General features: G+C 43.2%; 1 protein-coding gene across 4 annotated transcripts in view; it reads left to right on the top strand.

Moving 5' to 3' along the window:
• LOC120927870 (amyloid beta precursor protein) overlaps positions 1 to 21,558 on the top strand; it is a 344,594-nt gene that overhangs the window by 187,186 nt on the left and 135,850 nt on the right. For all 4 annotated transcript variants that reach the window (XM_040338835.1, XM_040338837.1, XM_040338833.1 and 1 more), the window contains exon 4: positions 20,829 to 20,941. In XM_040338835.1, the coding sequence (XP_040194769.1) occupies positions 20,829 to 20,941 (113 nt within the window). The remainder of the gene's footprint in view (positions 1 to 20,828; positions 20,942 to 21,558) is intronic.

The raw sequence follows: 21,558 nt of genomic DNA, 5'->3' as shown, positions 1-21,558 counted from the left end.
GGAAAGTTTTCTGAGAATCAACTCCTCATGCACCAGATCATTCAGATCACAGCTCTTTTGACCCCAGACTGCAAAGCTGAGGGTCCATCACCTCTGGTGAGTGGACTCACAAGAAGGGAGTGTGGCACTTTATTAATATATTTTTTTTGGCTCACTTGCCACTTTATTATATTTTGATAATACCATCACTGATGATGTTTTGCGCACATTATGCAATTGTTCAATATTCGGCAAGCGCTGTAAAGATAGAAGCTGATTGGTTACTGTGCACAACTACACCAGTTTTGATAAATTCTCTTGACCGTACGCTTATGCTCAGGTGCTGGACTCCAATCTCTTCTTAAACCAATTTAATACCGGGCACTTTCACCCTCTTCCTGCCCAGGCCAATTGTCAGCTTTTAGTGCTGTTGCACTCTGAATGACAATTGCGTGGTCATGCAAATTTAAACAAAAATTCGAGACGGATAGCACTTTCTTTTGGTGGTATTTAATCACTGCTGGGTTTTTTACTTTTTGCTAAACAAATTAAAAAACATGAAAAAAAATAAAAGTTTTTCTTTGTTTCTGTTATAAAATGTTGTATATACACACAAAAATGCAAACTCCGCTTTTCGGAACACCCCCCCCCCCCCTCCGGTGTCACATTTGCCACCTTTCAGGGGTTAGGGGCCATAGACCGCCGCGGGGGTCACGCCACGACCCTCCCCCCCCCCCCCCCCCACTGTCTTCTGTAAAACACACAGGTCCCAGAAGACAGCAGGGACCAGTGAGGACGCGCAGCTGGACTCGCTCATGCGCAGTAGGGAACCGAGGAGTGAAGTCCGCCTTTTTTTAAGGCGGACTTCCTCTTAAGTACGTTTTCTTTTTCATTTATATGTGATACCGATAGGCACTGATGGCACTGCTAGGTGGTACTTATGGGCACTGATAGGAGGCACTGATGGGCAGCCTTTATGGGCACTGATAGACAGCAGTGGGCATCGCTGCTGGGGCTGCACTGGTGGACATCGCTGCTGGGGCTGCACTGATTATCAGTACAGACCCCCCAATCAGTCAGTAGAGCCGCTTATTGGCTCACCACACTACCGATCACTGCGCTGCGTGCCTTGTTCTCAAGGACATCCAGTCAGAACGGGAGAGCCACCACTCAGCCGTCATTCTGCTATAGGCTGGGCGGGAGAGTGTTAACCAACAAATATCACCAAGCTACTATTTCTCTCCCTCATTATCTTTCGTCTCGAATATTGCAACTTCTTCCTCTTCATTGGCCTCAACACAGAATATCCCCCCTATAGTCTATCGTGACTGCTGCTGACTCTTCCATATTACTATACACTCTGGGCTAGATCCTCAAAGAAGTTACGCTGGCGTATCTATTGATACGCCGCGTAACTTCTATTTTGCTCCGGCGTATCTTTGTTTTGTATCCACAAAACAAGATACACCTGAAGCTGTGCTAGATCCGACTGGCGTACGTCTTAGTACGCTGTCGGATCTAAGGTGCATTTTTACGCTGGCCGCTAGGTGGCGTTTCCATCGATTTCCGCACAGAGTATGCAAATTGGCTATATACGCGAATCCACAAACGTACGTCCGGCCGGCGCATTTTTTTACGTCGTTTCCGTAAGGCTTTTTTCGGCGTATAGTTACCCCTGCTATATGAGGCGTATCCTATGTTCAGTATGGCCGTCGTTCCTGCGTCGAAATTTGAAAATTTTACGTCGTTTGCGTAAGTTGGTCGCGAATAGGGCTTTGCGTAGAATGACGTTCATGTCGTAAGCATTGGCTTGTTGCGGGTTAATTTTCGAGCTTGCGCACTGGGATACCCCCACGGACGGCGCATGCGCAGTTAAAAGAAGACGTCATTTACGTTGGGTCAAGACGCATTAACATAAAACACGCCCCCATCACAAACATTTGAATTGCACGCCCTTACGCCGCCAAAGTTACACTACGCCGCCGTAACTTACGGCGCAAATTCTTTCAGGATAAAAAAAAAAGCTGTAAGTTACGGCGGCGTAGTGTGTCAGAGATACACTACGCCGGACGGATAGAAGCGCCGCCCTTCGTGGATCTGGCCCTCTGTGTCCACCACTTCTGTCTGCCAATCCTTACGCTGGATTCTGCTCACCCAACAGACAGAAATTCAAAATACAACAACATACAAAGCAATCCACAACTCTGCTCCAAGTTACTTTACCAACCTCGTCATAAAATATCACCCACATTGTCAATCTCTCTCCTCCCAAGATCTCTACACTAAGGCCCCGTACACACGAGAGGATCGATCCGCTGAAATTGATCCGCGGATCGGTTTCAGCAGATAGATCCGCTGGTGTGTACGATCCAGCGGATATTTATCCGCGGATATATTTCGGGCCGACCGATTTCCAGCGGATAAAAATTTCTTAGCATGCTAAGAAATCTATCCGCTGGAATCGGCTCCAGCGGATCGATCCGGTGGTCTGTACAGACTCACCGGATCGATCCGTCCGAACCCATCCCTCGCATGCGTCGTAATGATTCGACGCATGCGTGGAATTCCTTATATGACAGCGTCGCGCACGTCGCCGCCTCATCATCGCGGCGACGGCGCGACACGTCATCGCGATGGGAATTCGGCGCGGATTTCGATCTGATGGTGTGTACACTCTATCGGATCAAAATCCTCAGAGGATTTATCCGCGGAAACGGTCTGGAGGACCGTATCCGCGGATAAATCCTATCGTGTGTACTAGGCATAACTCCCCCATTACTCACTTCCATGCTCGCCTTCAGAACTTCTCACGAGCCTCTCTCATCCTCTGGAGCTCCCAGCCCTAATCTGTATGGGTATTTTTTAATCTGCCCACCAAAAACACATCTCTTCAGGGAAGCCTAGCTTGCCTTTATTTCAAAACTGAGTTTTAACTTTCTATATCAACACATTCCCCACGCAGGTAGATTGTAAGCTCTCACAGGCAGAACCCTCCTTACCCTCTTGTTTTGAATTGTATTGTATATGTACTGTCTACTTTTATATTGTAAAGCACTGTAAAAAAAAGTTGGCGTTATATAAATCCTGTATATTATTAGCAATAATAATGTGTGCATCCAGTGGCAGAGTAGACACTCTTAACTTGTCTAAACACATGTACATTGAAAAGCAAGAGGAATTGATCTGGAAAGTGTAAATTTTGTTTATACTTCCCAAATCGATGTGTCCAGCTTTTAAATTAAGCAAGCCTGTGGGAATGATGGCTCAGGTATGGATTACCATAGTCGTCATATAAGGATAGTGTACAATTAGGCTGTGCAGAAATCCATACACGCATAGAAGCTGAAAATTACCTTCTTCATACTTGAGGACATTCAAGAATAAAGGAAGCTAAAACAATGCACAATAAAATATAAGAGGGAAAAAAACACCTTGAAATGGACTGATGCTTGATCAGTGAGAACAGAGGTGCTCAACATTTTGAAGAGCGAGGACCAATTAAGTGAATTGTTCACCGGTCACGGGCCACAATGAGCTATGGGGTTTTACCACCCCCCAGACCACAAATGTAAATGAGCCCAGAAATGTAAAAAAAAAAAAATATCCACTTTTTTTTTTTTTTACGTTATTAAAAAATAAAATCTTTTGATACTGTTGAGGGGGCTTGGATGAAATATCAGGGGTCTCTGTAGCCTCATCTGCACTGGAGATGAGCGAACAGTAGACAAAGGCTTCCTATTCATTCATAAACTGAAGCATAATAAACACAGTTCACTATGCTCCGTTATCAATGGACACAGGAGTGATCAGTACCGATTGCTATCTGTGTCCAATTCAGAGAAGGAAAGGGCCGATAAATTACATATTCATTCTTTTTTTTTTCCCCTCTGTAGCCTTGTCTGCACTGAAGATGAATGAACAGTAGACAGAGGCTTCCTGTTCATTCATAAACTGAATTATAATAAACAAAGTTCGCTATGGTCAGTTATCAATGGACAGAGGAGTGATCAGTACTGATTGCTCTCTGTGTCCAATTTCGAGAAGGAAGGGGTCGGTAAATGACATATTTACCGGACCTTCATCTGCCTGTGTACCAGCAGCAGCCGGTAGTAGAGGGAAGCTGGGGGAGTGGGCGGCGGCTGGGCACACATGGGGAATCGAAAGTGGGCATTACAGGTACGGGGATTGGTGTGGTAGGATGGGAGGACATTTACAGAACGATGCACTGTTTGTTTCCATTCAGCAGCTGAAAGCCTGCAGTAGGGAAAGGGGGAGAAACTGGCATTCAGCTTCTGGAGGAACAGACACAGTGCATCATTCTGTAAATGTCCTCCTGTCCCGCCGCACCAATTCCCCTACTGTCCGGGCCCCCCTGTGATCTTGGGCCCCCTTTAGGAGGCTCAGTGGTACTTCTTTCAGGCGCCCTGACTCTGATGCTCTGAGATGGCAGGCCGGCAGCCCATTGATCGCCATCTGGATTTGTCAGACCGCCATCCCAGAGCCATGGGCATGCATTTCCCTGCTTTGAGGTCACATGCCTCAGGGGGCCACAGTGAACACCCCTGAGTGAGACTGTTGATCATCTTCGACCAAGAAAGGCAGGAAGAGGCAGAGCTGATCTAGACTTTTGGTAGAAAAGTCAATATTTGTTTGTAACTTTTTGTAGCTGCATTGATCTTTGGTATTGCTTATCATTTTCATGTTTGGTTTTCACTGATGGAAATTTTTTATTTTTTTTGCTTCATACGTTCAGTTTAAATTTCCAAAGTCAGTGTCAGGTTTGTTTTAATGTTATTAGTAAATTATTACATAATTGATTTTAATATTTTTTTCTGTATTTGCCTGGAGGTTTAATGGTAGTGATCTGAACTCCAAAGGGGCTTTATTCGTTCTGATTTTGTTGCGCGCAATGTTCTGTTTTATGATGTACCTCTTTGTTGTGATTGCGGTACACTCCTCTGGTCACAAACTGTTTCATGTTGAGATTAGGCTTTCGGTGTATTTTTATCTCTCAAATGTAATCCTCCTAGGCCCAAAAGATCAAAGGGATTTTCTCATTACTTGTTACAAATATCTTCTTCAAGATTCATGTTTACGTGTTGCCTTTTTGTGTAGTCCTCTTACTTTCTTTGATCCGTGTTTTTTAAACAGGCTTTGAAAGTCACCTATTTGTGTACATAGGCTTTCCACCTTTCATCTTCTAAAAAGTAACTGCATGATTTCCTTCTGGAGAGGGTAAACTTATATTTTGCTTTAATGCCACCAGGCCTTTATTTTTGTGTTTTGGTTTCCAAGTCATTCCTTTTTTGTTGTTTTATGGATTTAAGGCTCTATCTGTAGTCATCCAAACTCAAAGAATGAGAAAGCCATCTTAAGTAAGGGCAGATGATTCACGTAGCATTTACTTCCTGGAATGCATCTGCCCATAGGCCAGACATGCAGGCAGGAGGACATGCTTAGCTGAGAAAGCCCCTTCTCCCATGGAGGCTCCTGGGATGTATACCTTCATTAGCCTAGGCTTGGAAACCAAAAAGGGCCTGAAAAAATGTAAAACAATTTTTTTTTTTTTTAAATCAAACAAATATGATATACTTTTCTATCAGCACAAGGATTAAAAATAGTCCATGTTGATTGAGAGAGTTTATTTCTTCTTGAACCACTTCAAAATGTGACAATTTTGACGTTTCTCTCATACATGTAAAAATCGTCAATACTTGGAACCCCCAAACATTGTATATATATTTTTTTAAACAGAGACCATGTAGAATAAAATGCTGGTTGTTGCAACAACAAAATCAATAATACCCAATTTTTGGGGAAAAATATAAAGGATGTTACATTGATTAAATAGGTAACCTAAAACGTCACTCTTTAAAATTGCGTACGCCTGTGGAACTGTGACAAAATGGTACTTACAAATCATTTTAAAAGTATTTGGCAGTGTTTGGGGGGAATAAAAGTAAACTACAAAATTCTTCTAGATTTTTGCTGCCTGAACAGTTTGTAACAGGATTAGAAATGCCTAAATCTGTTAAATACCTAAGAAGTTATTCACAAGCATCCTGCTGTGTAATAAACTTATGACTGTATAATGGTTACACAAGCCTTGTAATCCCGACATCATGAGGTCACTTCCCAAGTATTGATATTAGTCTAATATTTTTCTTAAAAGGTTAAATCGCCTTTACCAACAATTTCTGCCTATGCATGTTAAAGACACCCGTAGATAACAAACTGTAAACTTTGGCTTAATGACCTTGGTATGACCTTGGTATACAGTGGGGAAAATGATTCGATCCCCTGCAGATTTTGTAAGTTTGCCCACTTACAAAAATATGATTTTTATCATAGGTGTATTTTTAAAGTCAGAGACAGAATATAAACCAAAAATCCAGAAAACACACATGATACAAATGTTTTAAATTGAGTTGCAGTCAGTTAAAGCGGGGGTTCACCCTATAAAAAAAATAAAATAATTTCTTCTAGCATAAAATTCGGCATAGTAGCGCGAGCTACAGTATGCCTGTCTTAATTTTTTTATCCCCGTACTCACTGTTATATCGTACATAGAAGATTCCGACTGCCCACGGGGAATGGGCGTTCCAATCCAGACGGAAGGTGATTGACGGCCGGCTCTGGCGCGTCACGATTCTCCGGAAATAGCCGAAATAGGCTTGGCTCTTCACGGCGCCTGCGCATAGTCTGTGCGCAGGCGCCGTGAAGAGCCGAGACCTACTCCGGCTGTCTTCGGGGAGCGTGACGTGCCAGAGCCGGCCGTCAATCACCCTCCCTCTTGAAAGGAACGCCCATTCCCCGCGGGCAGTCGGAATCTTCTATGTACGATATAACAGTGAGTACGGGGATCAAAAAATTAAGACAGGCATACTGTAGCTCGCGCTACTATGCCGAATTTTATGCTAAAAAGTTGTTCTGCAGGGTGAAACACCGCTTTAAGTGAGTAAAATAAGTATATGGCACCCAAGCAAAACATAACTTGGTACTTGCTGGAGAAACATTTGTTGGCAAGCACAGAGGTAAGAGGTTTCTTGTTGGTGGTCAGGTTTGCTCACATCTCAGGAGAGATTTTGCTCCACTCTTCTTTACAGATCTTCTCTAAATCCTTTAAAGTGGAGGTTCACCCTAAAACAATTATCTAACATTACATCCAGCATACCAACGACATGTACAATATGCAGTATGCGGGACTGGGCGTTCCTATCCCTGGGTTAGATGATTGACGTCTGGTGAAAAACTTCCCATGGCGCACAAGGCGCGTCACCAGTTTTCCGTAAATAAACGACCTGCGAGTTGGCTCTATATGGCGCCTGCGCAGTCAGCTCTACACGGCGGGCGCAGGCGCCGTATAGCGCCGACTCGCAGGTCGGCTATTTACGGAAAACTGGTGACACGCCTTATGCACCATGGGAAGTTTTTCACCAGACGTCAATCATCTAACCCAGGGATAGGAACGCCCAGTCCCGCGGGAATCAGAACCCAGAAGCCGGGGGGAAAATAACAATATAACGGTATGTACGGCGAAAAAATAAAAATACCTGCATACTGTACATGTCGTTAGTATGCAGGATGTAATGTTAGCTAATTGTTTTAGGGTGAACCTCCACTTTAAGGTTTCTTGGTTGCCGCTTGGCAACTCGAAATTTCAGCTTCCTCCATAAATTTTCTATAGGATTAAGGTCTGCAGACTACCTAGGCCACTCCATGACCCTAATGTGCTTATTCTTGAGCCACGCCCTTGTTGCCTTGGCCGTATGTCTTGGGTCATTGTCATGCTGGAAGATCAATCCACAAAGTGCAAAAGTAAGTGTGACCCACAAGAGATGTATGACCAAACAAGCTTTAGCCATACTTTTTTAAATCCTTTATCTAACAGAAAAAAAATTGAAGACTGTACTTTCTTTAAATATGTAAAATATTGTCACTTGGCAAACTGATTGCACTGTTCATGATGCATTGTGCATACTTTCCTGTATTCAGCAGTTTTTGGTGGCATCAGATGGGGTTTTGTTGCACCACTCTGTGTTTGCTGTCAGATTATAGGAAAAAGCAACACTTCCTTTGCATAAATTGATTCTTAACACTGCAGGGGATTGTGATTAATGGCAGTTGGAATACATATGCGCACAACAGATCTCGAAGAGAAAGTCAAGTATGATTTGGTGTTTCCAGAGACCCAGAGGGCTTTGTACCTGTAAACAGCAAAGGGCAGTTCGTCCCTTATATGTATTTTCATGCCAAATGTTGGAGATTGATTGCAGCTTGAAATCAAACCTGTCAGAACAAGTTGACATAATTTAGTTTAAGTTAAGCTGCAGCCAAAAATACCCACATAAAAATGAATAGCCCATTAAAAAGTAAAAAAAAAAATCAGATTTTTGTTGTAATATTCACCTTCTATTCTGAATTTTTGGGATAATTTAACCCACTTCCTCTGAGCCTTGGTTGTCCTGAACCTGCCCCAGCCTGTTACTAGACCGGTAAAGGATAAGCAGCACAGTGATGAACTCTTCTCTCTGCTTTCCCCTGTTCTGCCCCACTTGTTTTATATCGTTTTTCTGTGTTGTATTGAACTGCCTCAGGTTATTATTATTGATGGGCTCAGGCGTGTTCGGATTGTACCAGAAAGCCATAACTGCACACGGCCCATCATAGGCAGTATGTGCAGCTGCGGGCCAGGAAATGCCTCTCTGCCTATGATTGGTAGAGTGTAGTGAAAGGCTTCCTGGCGGGTACAATCCCAACGAGCCTGAGCCCATCCCTAGTTAATATTGTTCTGTTGTATGCTGAAATACTGGAACATTGCCTTTTCCCTTATCCTCCCTTTCGTGCTTAGTGCTGGTTTGCTCAGTCCTATCTAGAGCGTCCTCATTTCTTCCGTATTTCCTCAATCAGTGGTAATACGTTGCAGAGACATGGCTTAGTAAAGTCCTTGCTTTTTTACACTTTAATAGACTGAAAAAAACGTATTCTGTACTGCAATGGTATGAAGTAAAATTGTATTGGATTCAATTGAAGAGTTAAGCTGCCTGTGGATGGTGCCAAATCAGCAATTGGCCATACTGTTCACTAGGGGTGCCACCTTATCCCCTTTAAACACAAACACATATTAATTACACAGGTTCTGAGACTGATTAAGGTGGTAATTAAACTCTGTGCTTTAGCTACATTTAACTAGCCTGAGAACCTGTGTAATTCATTTGTTTTCGGGTTTAAAGGGATGAGGTGGCAACCCTACTGTCCACACAGACTGGGTCAAAGGAAGTTTGCCAATGCATAAAGTGGCATTTGAAAAAGAAGGCTTCTTGTCATCGTGCTTCCTGCACTGCTACTTCCTTATGAACTGCAGCCCCGCTTTATAGGGACTGCTAAAGCCGATATCGGGTTATAGTCAGGTACTTGCACTGCTTGCATTATATTCTGCTTAGAATTCAACTTAAATTAGCTTAATGAAAAGTGAAAGTGGGAGATCAATCCTCAATTGCACAAAGCTCAAAGGAACCTCAAGCAACCTCAGAAGGAACCCTAGTTGAGAAACACTGTACTATGCACTGTGTAACACAGGAAGAAGCGCCCACAGACTCAGACTGGGGCTTTGTGTCTGTGGGTGCTTCTTCCTGTGTTACACAGTGCATAGTGCATAGTACAGTGTTTATCAACTAGGGTTCCTCCTGAGGTTGCTTGAGCTTTAAGCAATGGTGGATTGATCTTCAACACAAGAGGGTAATTTTCCACTACTTCCAAACTAACCACTAGTGATAGAGTGGACACTTAGTACACCACATTAATTATTCTTCTGTATATTCAAAAAAAAATCTTTGGCATATAAATCACGCTAATGTATCATGAGCTCTAAGCATAATTTTTTTTTTTTTTTGCAGGGGTTCCCTGAGAACCTGAAAAAAGGGAAACGGCTGTGAAGCCTGAAAATTGCTGGTTTTCCTTGCAGGCAATTGCGGCAGCAGCACCCGAGAGCTGGATGAGCTCAGCTGATCACAGATAGGGGTAAAGGGCCAATCACAGCGGCTCTTTACTATGTGATCAGCTGTCAACCAATGACAGCTGATCACAGAAGTAAACAGAAGGTGGTTATGTGTTGTTTTTTTTACCTCATGCTGACAGTGAGGGGAAAGCCGTTAACCAGCTTCTGTTACAGGAATATCGGTCTCCTCAGTGCCCACCAGTGCCACCTATCAGGGCTAATCAGTGTCAGTTATCAGTGCCCATTAGTGCCTCCTATTCAGTGCCACCTTATGAATGCCCATCAGTGAAGAAAAATTACATGTTTGCAACATTGTCTAACAAACTATAAAAAACGTTTTCAGTTTTCTTTTCAAAATTTTCGGTCTTTTTTTTTGTCAAGTAAAAAAACATAAAACCCAGTGGTGATTAAATACACTATTTGTGTGAAAATTATAAAAATGTCATAAAAATGTCATACGAGTTGCATGACTGCGCAATTGTCATTCAAAGTGCGACAGCGCTAAAAGCTGAAAATTGGCCTGGGCAGGAAGGGGGTGAGAGTGCCCTGTAAGCAAGTGGCAAGTACCGATTTAACATGCAGAAGTATAAATTGTTTCATTTTTGTTTTGTTTTCCTAAAGGGAGTTGCTTCCTTGCCAGTTGAAACACAGCAGGGGGCAGTGCCACAGGGGAAGGCAGATTGAGTCCTGACACTGGCAAGGTATCAACAGTGTGATGTAGGCCTTAAAGTGCACTATGAAAAAGAAAGAAGAATTGCGCTAATCTAAACAAGTGAATAATAAGCAGCTACACAACAATGTGACAAAAATTGAACAAGTGATGAAGAAAAAAAATAAAGAAAAATGTAGCGCTACATTTTTTTCTTAAAGTGCACTAGCAGGTGTAATTTTTTTTTTTTTTTACTATGTATTGCAGCTTAGGGCCTACATTGTGAAATACATGCACCATCATTGGGCTGTGAGCAAACAGACATGAATACCACTGCGCTCCATTGTAATGCTTATTGTAGCATTCCCTGGTGTAAAGGACAACCGGCAAGTCTTTTTTTTGTTTCTGTTGCCATGTAGAATAGTTTAAATAAAGCAATATTTGTCATAGCTGAACACACTCATTTTCATATAATGGAGGTCTGTCGTACACTGTATCAGAGATTAACAGCGTGAAATGTGGGGGAATCAGCACCTGAATTTTAATGCAGTGTAAACAGAATTTCTCCGCATAACAAGTACGAGAGCCGAAGATGCTGAATATTAATACAGATGGAATTTCTGAGTTTCATGGACAGGCGACAACTTAACCGAGCCGAATGAAAACACTCAGAGCTGACAGGAGATGAGAGCTCAGAGCTTTATTAAAGCCCATAGTTGTCATCTTCAAAGCTGCTGCTTATTCTTATTTTTGTAATATTTTTATTTCGTCTTCCATCTAGGTTTGCTGTCCTTCTGATCCCTCCCACTTTAAAAATAAAATATTTGGCCCCATCCCACGCTAAACAAAATGTGGTTCATTGTAAAGCAGTAGCTTGCCTTCCCAAGAGACGGCCATCTTCTTCGTATGATCAGACCATTTATTTTCTCTTGTTCTTGCTCTTTCACGTATTATTAAGCACGACGGTAGCCCTGCATGGTTTGGACAGCACATCCGAGCATGCATGCTTGGTTCTGTTGCTCGGGTTGTGTGTGTAGGGGTTGTATGGTCTTTTGTTGTCCGTCACATTAAATGCTGATGACATATTCATTCTATAAACTGTCTGAGATGGAAAGCAGGGTGGCAGAACACAAATGTAAAATCTGCTGCTGTCTTCATCAATGATTTCTTCCCGTGTTACTCTACGGGAGCCAAAGAAGGGGTCAGGCAAGGAACTGTGATTATTAAGAAAGACGCTTTTTTTGTGTTAAAGTTCTTGTGTTCACTTTGAAAACTATTGAGGTGTTGCCCTCAGAAACCAATTAGATGCCTTTAGTATAGCGCACATTAAGTCAGTTCCAAGTTTTACAAAGGAGCCTGATTGATCTATGAAATTATGTTTGTAGTTCCAAGATAGGATTTTGTCCAGATGCTGAAGGTCCTAGTGACCTTGCCACGTACGTATTTGATAATTTGCCTGGTCTGCCTTATGCGAAACAACCCTCCGCTCAGAATTTTTGATTTATGTACGACATGTTTTGGGCGATAGCCATTACTGTTGACTTACAGTATAGATATTTTACTATTGTGTCCTTTCCTTTTGTTTGAATTGTGAAACGATCAAAAAAAATATCACCACTAATATGCTTTTGTAGTTTTCAAAATCTATAATCCAGTAAACATAATTAAAGTGTTGCTAGACTCACAACAGTAAAATAAGTCTGTATAGTTATACTCACTGTGGAGCCTAAGGGTTCTAATCGCATATTACTACCAAAAAATATATATATAGAATGTTTTCTTTCTAAGACATGAGTGCTTGTAGTTGGTGTGAAAATTCTCAAATTTACGAGTTGTCAGAACTGAAAGGTTTAATGAGAAATTGATTCATTTGCAGATAAGATTTCCTGTTACACTTCACACCTAACAGCTGAACCTTTATATGTCTATTGCAATATGTCTATATTTTAGGTCTCGGGGAACCCCATTTATCGGTAAATAGTCTGTAGGCAGAAGGAACAATGCCCCCCCCACAGTGGTGGTCAAGGAAGAATGCCCCATTAACCATGATATTCATTGAAGAATGCTCCCCTTACCATGATGTTCATGGAAGAATGCTCCCCTTACCATGATGTTCACGGAAGAATGTGCTCCCCTTACCATGATGTTCACGGAAGAATGCTCCCCTTCCCATGATGTTCACAGAAGAATGCTCCCCTTCCCATGATGTTCACAGAAGAATGCTCCCCTTCCCATGATGTTCACGGAAGAATGTTCCCCTTACCATGATGTTCACGGAAGAATGCTCCCCTTACCATGATGTTCACGGTTGAATGCTTCCCTTACCATATTTTTTTACGGCAGAATGCAGCACTTACCATGATGTTCACGGAAGAATCTGCTCCCCTTCCCATGATGTTCACGGAAGAATCTGCTCCCCTTCCCATGATGTTCACGGAAGAATTCTCCCCTTCCCATGATGTTCACGGAAGAATGCTCCCCTTCCCATGATGTTCACGGAAGAATGCTCCCCTTCCCATGATGTTCACGGAAGAATGCTCCCCTTCCCATGATGTTCACGGAAGAATGCTCCCCTTCCCATGATGTTCACGGAAGAATGTTCCCCTTACCATGATGTTCACGGAAGAATGCTCCCCTTACCATGATGTTCACGGAAGAATGCTCCCCTTACCATGATGTTCACGGAAGAATGCTCCCCTTACCATGATGTTCACGGGAGAATGTTCCCCTTACCATGATGTTCACGGGAGAATGTTCCCCTTACCATGATGTTCACGGGAGAATGTTCCCCTTACCATGATGTTCACGGGAGAATGTTCCCCTTACCATGATGTTCACGGGAGAATGTTCCCCTTACCATGATGTTCACGGGAGAATGTTCCCCTTACCATGATGTTCACGGGAGAATGTTCCCCTTACCATGATGTTGACGGGAGAATGTTCCCCTTACCATGATGTTCACGGGAGAATGTTCCCCTTACCATGATGTTGACGGGAGAATGTTCCCCTTACCATGATGTTCACGGGAGAATGTTCCCCTTACCATGATGTTGACGGGAGAATGTTCCCCTTACCATGATGTTGACGGGAGAATGTTCCCCTTACCATGATGTTGACGGGAGAATGTTCCCCTTACCATGATGTTCACGGGAGAATGTTCCCCTTACCATGATGTTCACGGGAGAATGTTCCCCTTACCATGATGTTCACGGGAGAATGTTCCCCTTACCATGATGTTCACGGGAGAATGTTCCCCTTTCCATGATGTTCACGGGAGAATGTTCCCCTTACCATGATGTTCACGGGAGAATGTTCCCCTTACCATGATGTTCACGGGAGAATGTTCCCCTTACCATGATGTTCACGGGAGAATGTTCCCCTTACCATGATGTTCACGGGAGAATGTTCCCCTTACCATGATGTTCACGGGAGAATGTTCCCCTTACCATGATGTTCACGGGAGAATGTTCCCCTTACCATGATGTTCACGGGAGAATGCTGCACTTACCATGATGTTCAGGGAAGAATATGCTCCCCTTACAGTGGAGGACAAGGATACATGCAAAGGTTGATTCTTGGACTATCCTGCAGATGGAATATTTAAGCCTGTAGTTATCCCGGGTATGGGCTTATCAGTAGAAGTCTTAGAGTTTTTGTACAACTATGGTCATAGCCTAGAGAAGATGGGCTTCTATAGTAGTGATAGTTTCCGTTAAATTGGTTTCAATTAAAATCCTAGTGGCATATAAACTTTGTCTTATTTAGGTCAGAATCCAGAGCTCAAACATTTTTGGATGGTTTTATATATCCTTCCAGCCTCTCATTTCTGTGATTTGAAGTTCACCATCAGCGCTGTCGCCCTCAGAGCATTCAAGTAGTTGCTGCTGCTACAGAAATGGGCAGCCACAGACACATCAGGTTTATTTTTTGTAAATCTGTGTCGATTCATTCCTTGTTTCAGGGTTTTTCCTGATTCACTTAGATATAGGATCAGCTGGAAAAAATATTCTGCATCTCTGCCTAAATCCTTGTATTCGTGTCTGTTTGTTAGTGGTGATATACACTCACTTGCCACTTTAGGTACACCTTGCTAGTACCGGGTTGGACCCCCTTTAGCCTTCAGAACTGCCTTCATTCTTTATGGCATAGATTCAACAAGGTTTTGGAAACATTCCTCAAATTTTGGTACATATTGACATGATAGCAACACGCAGTTTCTGCAGATTTGTCAGCTGCACATCCATGATGCACATTTCCTGTTCCACATCCCAAAGGTGTTCTATTGGATTGCGATCTGGTGACTGTGGTGCATTATCCTGCTGAGAGTAGCTATCAGAAGATGCATACACTGAAGTCATAAAGGGATGGACATGCAACAGTAAAGGGATGTGAAATACGGGAGAATTAGTAATGTAAGCCATCACCTTATTGGGTTGGCACATTGTTATATTATCAAATTCAATGTTGGCTGCAGAGAGCATATAATATCCTACACAACCATAATACTAAGACTAGACATAAGCATGAAAAGCTATCCAATGTTAACCAAAATGTCAACCAAGTAGAGACATTAAACAAAAAAGTATTATTAACATAACCAAGAAGTGAACCAATAAACGTATGTGAGATATGAAGAAATGTATAAAGCTACAAGGAAACATCCAACAGATGATAATCCTGGTATGAGAAAGGGTGACCTGCTTAGTTAATGTAGTTAGTAACTAAAGGTTGTGAGGAGGTAGAGGCTGAGAAATATATCCATAGATGGAACAGTCCAAAGGAGGGCCCCCCACATTATTGAAGGGGTTGTAAAGATAAACGTTTTTTCACCTTATGCATTAGGGCGACAGTACCGGCCCCCCCAAACCCCTGTTTTACTTACCTGACCCCTTGAAAGTCCTGCGCTCGTCCCCGTCATCCTCCTCGGTTCTCAGCCAGGCCGTTGATTGGCTACACTGGATGGATTGAAAGCAGCGCAGCCATTGGCTGGAGCTGCGGTCAATCACATCCAATTACTCAGCGCACCGGGGGGCAGGGCTGAGTCATATGGCCGCCGCTGTAACCCGGGAGTGCGCCCGCAAGAGCTTTCCACCAAAGCGAGCTCGCTCACATGAAGGTGGAAAGCTCTTGCGGGGGGAGCCGAGACAGCGGCCGAGGGACCCCAGAAGACGTGGATCGGGGCCACTGTGTGCAAAACCAGCCGCACAGTGGAGGCAAGTATAACATGTTTGTTATTTAAAAAAAAAATAATCATTACTTTTTGTGATCCTTTAAGCCGGGGATATGCAATTAGCGGACCTCCAGCTGTTGCAGAACTACAATTCCCATGAGGCATAGCAAGACTCTGACAGCCACAAGCATGACACCAGAGTAAGAAGCATGATGGGACTTGTAGTTTTGCAACAGCTGGAGGTCCGCTAATTGCATATTCCTGCTTTAAGCTGACCTTAGTAATTTCCTGAGAGAGCGGTCAAATATTCCATAACTCGCACCTCGGCTATGGCATGATAAGTTGGTTCTGGGAAGGGCCTTTGCGTCTGAAACGTGCCTACCTCTGCTGTATTTTTTATGGAGATTTAATAAATTCGGACTGATTTAAGAGCGTGTATGGAGCTGCAGATTGTCCTTTATCCGGTTCTGGGAAGGGACCTCTACAGATTTCCAGTAATGGGGAATTAATGTCCTGGCAGCAGTCATATTATGAGCTCGAAGTTTCTTTTTTAGATTTTTTTAGAATTTCCAGCAAACGGCAATCCCAAGAAAATAGTGCAAAGGGTCAAGTGGCAAAGCAACATCCAGGACCCATTCCAGAACTCCCTGGACCTGTGGACAGAACCAGAAAATATGGGCCAATGACCCAGTATGCTGTTTCCCTAGTTCATTGTCATCCCTGGACCAAGGTCAATCTCACTCCATAATGTGAAAGTATCCAGTGTAGTACACGGCAGTTTCACAGCACTGACTGCATTGGACTGTACTTTCCCCTGTTTTGCTGTGCCCTCTTGTCCACATAATTAGACCTGTTTTGGAAGATTTTTTTCTTTAACTAAAGCTTTTATCAAAGTCCTTTTAGAAAAATATGTGAGTTAAACGCACTCTAGAGCAAAATTAGCTTTTTTTTCCTTTCTTTTTAAGTATCAAACAACGTCTTCTGAGGTCTCAGGTCTTAGCCACGCTCTTTAAACTTTGTTCTGCTTTTGTGATAGAGCCACCTGTGCTGAAATCACATCTATTATTTCAGATTTAAGTGTTGAAGCGCAGACTACGCCATGTTTCGTCACAGCAGGTTGTCCCATATCTTGTGTTTAGCAATCTGCCAGCAATCCCATCTTTCGTCCGGATTCACTTCCCGCTATGAAGCTGAATTGCTGAACTGACAATGTTAACAGATCCTTGACAGCAGTTTTTGACAAGCTATACACTGGGTGTTCTCAAGCTTCAGTGAAGGCCCACAGTATACATCTGTCCTTAGATTACCTCATTGTCAGACAAGAAAAGAGTTGTAAGAAAAAGTTTGTGCACCCACAGTCCTCCTTTGCATTACTTCATGGGTTACTGCTAAAGTATACACCTGTCTTAATCTAAGACATAAAACAAGCTTCTACTAATCCCAAGGATTAATATTTTTGCCCATTCAATCCTCAGATTTACATTCCTGCAGTTTAGTTGCACATTTAGGTATTTCTATCCCCAGCTGGTGACTGGACCATGAGCAGAGAAGTAGCGCTCTAATCAGCGTTTCTTTGCCACTCTGCCCTCTTCAACTATTAACTGCTTCTTGCACTGCATTATAACTGATTGACTTTTTGTGCCAGTCTGAGCTGTACTTAAAGCGAAGTTCCACCTGTTTTTGAGAGGTAGCAGTCCCCTCTTCTGTTGGACTTATCCGTGGCAATGTATGTCAGGAGTTTGGCCCCCTTCTTCCCCACCGCCGGTGATTTAGAAAGCACAGCGTGATTGTGCATTAGGGCTGCGCATCTTCACCGATCTCACGATTCGATGCGATTACGATTATCAAGTCCACGATTCGATTCGATTCGATTCCGCGATGCATCACGATTGCAGCGCAAGTGCGCATGGCTTTCATCAAAAAAAAATTAAGTACTCCATGTTTTTTTCTATCTGTTCTTAAAAAAAAACCACACAATAACACTTCCTGCATGTAGCAAAGTCTAAACACAGCAGACATGCTACAGGAGATGGTCAGAGACTGCAGACATGCTACAGGAGAGGGTCAGAGACTGCAGACATGCTACAGGAGATGGTCAGAGACTGCAGACATAATACAGGAGATGGTCAGAGACGGCAGACATGGTACAGGAGATGGTCAGAGACTGCAGACATAATACAGGAGATGGTCAGAGACGGCAGACATAGTACAGGAGATGGTCAGAGACTGCAGACATGCTACAGGAGATGGTCAGAGACTGCAGACATGCTACAAGAGATGGTCAGAGACTGCAGACATAGTACAGGAGATGGTCAGAGACTGCAGACATGCTACAAGAGATGGTCAGAGACTGCAGACATGCTACAAGAGATGGTCAGAGACTGCAGACATGCTACAAGAGATGGTCAGAGACTGCAGACATGCTACAAGAGATGGTCATAGACTGCAGACCTGCTACAGGAGATGGTCAGAGACTGCAGACATGATTCAGGAGATGATTATTCTACCCCATGCACCGTTGCTACGTGTTAAAACAATGCACCCTCATCTTATCTGTGATCTGTGCTACTGCTAGCCACCGTGGTCACTCAGTGAAAGTGAAACGGTTGGTAAAGTGATCTCTATCTCTCCTTCTCCAATCTTCGTGGCACACTGGCATTGAACAAACAGCTACAACAACATATGCCATTTAATTAATTATGGTTTTATGTATTCATTCTCTTAGTGATTGATTCACATAACTTCATTACTTACCTTGTTTGTATGATTTATGGTTTTGCTCATCACTGCCCCACACATGCACTGCATTGCATGTGTGGGGCAGTGATGAGCTAAATCATACAAAACAAGGTAAGTAATGAAGTTTTGATCAATCAGTAAGACATTGGACAATAGATTAGAGCTAGACCTACATAAACCATAATTAATTAAATGGCAATGGTATGGTCACAAACTCAGTTTAATGTTTAGAAATACAGAATAATTCAGTTTACCCAATCACCATCATTAATATTTATTATTTACAATTATTATTACAGTCATACATTTGCCATATTTGAATTTTACAGTCCACTCCACATGGTGCATCAAAGATATGATAATATATTATATTATATACCTTGATTACAGTTATAAGTGTACTAGTAGTACTACTGTGACAGTCAGTGTCTCTGTTGTGTACCTGATGATGATGATGACGAGTCAGTTCTGCACTCACTGCTGGAGGTCTCCTCTCCTGTTGCCTGTGAGGAGGACAGAGGACAAGTGCAGCCTGTCTCGCTCGGGGTCTCTCTCCCACAGTCCTGCAGCTGCTGCCCACAGCAGCCAGTTGTGAGTCGGCAACGTTCTCCCCCTGTACCAGGCAGCCTGCAGTGCACGCTGCATAGTAATGGTAAGCCGAGGACAGCTCTGGGAACTGGGACCGGAACTCACAACAGGTGTCACTCTGTCTCCTCTCATGTGTCTGCCAGTGAAGCAAGTGACACAGGGCGGCTGTGGATGACGTCGGCGGAAGGCGGAAAAAGACGGCGCTTAATTCGGCTGGGGACTCGGAGGAAAGCCAAGTGTCTGAGCGCTCCGGGGGGAGGGCTACGCTGTGCTGGCGCTGCACGTGTCCGTCTCCTCTCCTCAGGACTCCGAGTGTGACACAGGGGAAGGCGGCAAAACTTCGGCTCCGCGCGGCAGGACGCGACGATGACGTCATCAACATGCATCGATTATTTAAAGCAACCGCATCGATGCAGAATCGCCGGGGGTCGAATCGCGATGCATCGCTGCATCGATTATATTCGACAGCCCTATTGTGCATGCGCAGAAGACATAGGTTTTCAAGTTATAGTGGCGGCAGCACCCAAGAGCCGATGGAAACATTGGCTGGGGTACCGACATTGCTGGATTCCAGGACAGCTAAGTGTCCTAATCAGTGGCGGCTGGTGGTATATTTTTTGAGGGGGGGTCCGTCCGCCGCCACCCAACACCCCGCCCTTCAATTCGCAATTGTCACACAACTGGGTGGACACTGCACCCTGAGTCCACCCTTTTTTCTCGTGCCTCAGGCTCTAATCACTTTCTTATAAAAAAAATAATTGGAATCCATGCATCCGGCACCCTGCATGTAAATTATTGGCTGGGCGCATGGATTATAAGGGGGCGGCGCCCCCTACGGACGCGCCACCGCTGGTCCTAATATTAAAAGTCAGCAGATACAGTATGTGTTTTTGAAGCTCTCAAGAGTGGTGAAAGCTTACTAAAGGATTTCTAAAAAAAATATCTTAACATATTTATTTTATTTGCATGCTGTACAGTCCTTAGACAAGTGATGGAAAATCCTTGGGTAACAGTCTTCAGATCTACAAGACTGTTTTATTTTACTTGGTAACATTGGTGTTTTAAATTTACTGTACAAATACTGGTCGATGGCAATATTCACGGGAGGTTCTGCCACAGGAATTTGCTGATCCCCAAAAGGAAAAGCATGGGTTACGGCCCACATACATCAAATGGGCAAAAGCACAGGATTACTTTGTATGCAAAAGCAAGACTTTTTTATGTTTTGGATAGAATGGGAAAGGGTTTAGGCAATCTGTAAAGTTTGTATTGTGGTCTGTGTCCACATTGGGGAGATTTACTCCACTAGTTGTCTTAGTGACTATTATTGAGACAAAATGTTAGAATTATCACCAAAGTCAAAGGTTAATGTGAATCTTCCAATGGACACCTTGGCCTGATAAATTGTCTATGAGGGAAATTTTCCTAACTTCCTTTTGTGTCTCCAGGACAGAAAGTAAGGGTGTTTCTCCATTACTGGACTCTGACATCAACAAATAACTTGACAGGTTTTAACACTTTTTACTGCCTCCACAAAGAAAAATAAATCAGCTATACACACATTTTAGGTCAAATTTAGCAGTTCTCCACATAAGGGTGTTCAGCATTCTGTAAAATGTGTAGATGACCGGAAATGCATGTTTTAGACACAATACTTCATATTATTTTATGTTAAACTGTTTACAATTTGTTTTTGTTTTTTTCAGTTGGGGAATTCGTAAGCGATGCTCTTCTGGTTCCAGATAAATGCAGATTCCTCCATCAGGAACGAATGGATATTTGTGAGACTCATCTCCACTGGCACACAGTAGCCAAAGAGGTACTGCAGATGTCTAACACTCCATGTAATGACATGTTGTTATATGCTGTATGTATGATTAGGTCAAGTAATCACAAAATCATGGTGGAAGTAACTTTAGGCATATGGAAAAAAACGAAATAAATGTACTTAAATAGGAGGTCAAGCCTGGGTGAAATAAATTTAAAGTCAGCAGCTACAAATACTGCATTCCTGGTAAGGGAACTAGGCAGTGAAGTCTTTTGGCTTCATTTCTGGTTCCCAACTGTGCATGCGTGAAGCACGCTACGAATTCTAATTAGCCTGATGGCGGGGAATGAGAAAGGGTGCCGAACTTCCAGGATATGGGGCTGTGGCCTGTCTCGTGGAAGTGGAAAAGGGGACCTGAAAGGTGCCAAACGTGACATTGGGGGGGGAGCATAAAGGCAGAAGTTCCACTTTGGGTGGAACTCCGCTTTAAATGCAGTCGACCGGAGCACACGTTACTCTTGACTGCCATCTGGTTAACATAAGTACATTTTTTCATGAGATGTATTTATAGAAGGGTCATGACTACCATCTGTTACTTTAAAGCAGAAGTAAACCCATCCAATTTGAAAACAAAATAAAAAATGCCCACATTTGTAACACCCTTCAAT

This window comes from Rana temporaria, chromosome 2 (assembly GCF_905171775.1).
Source record: "Rana temporaria chromosome 2, aRanTem1.1, whole genome shotgun sequence".
Classification (NCBI taxonomy): Eukaryota; Metazoa; Chordata; class Amphibia; order Anura; family Ranidae; genus Rana; species Rana temporaria.
The sequence above is the reverse complement of the archived record's forward strand: the minus strand, read 5'-3'. Positions and strand labels throughout refer to the sequence as shown.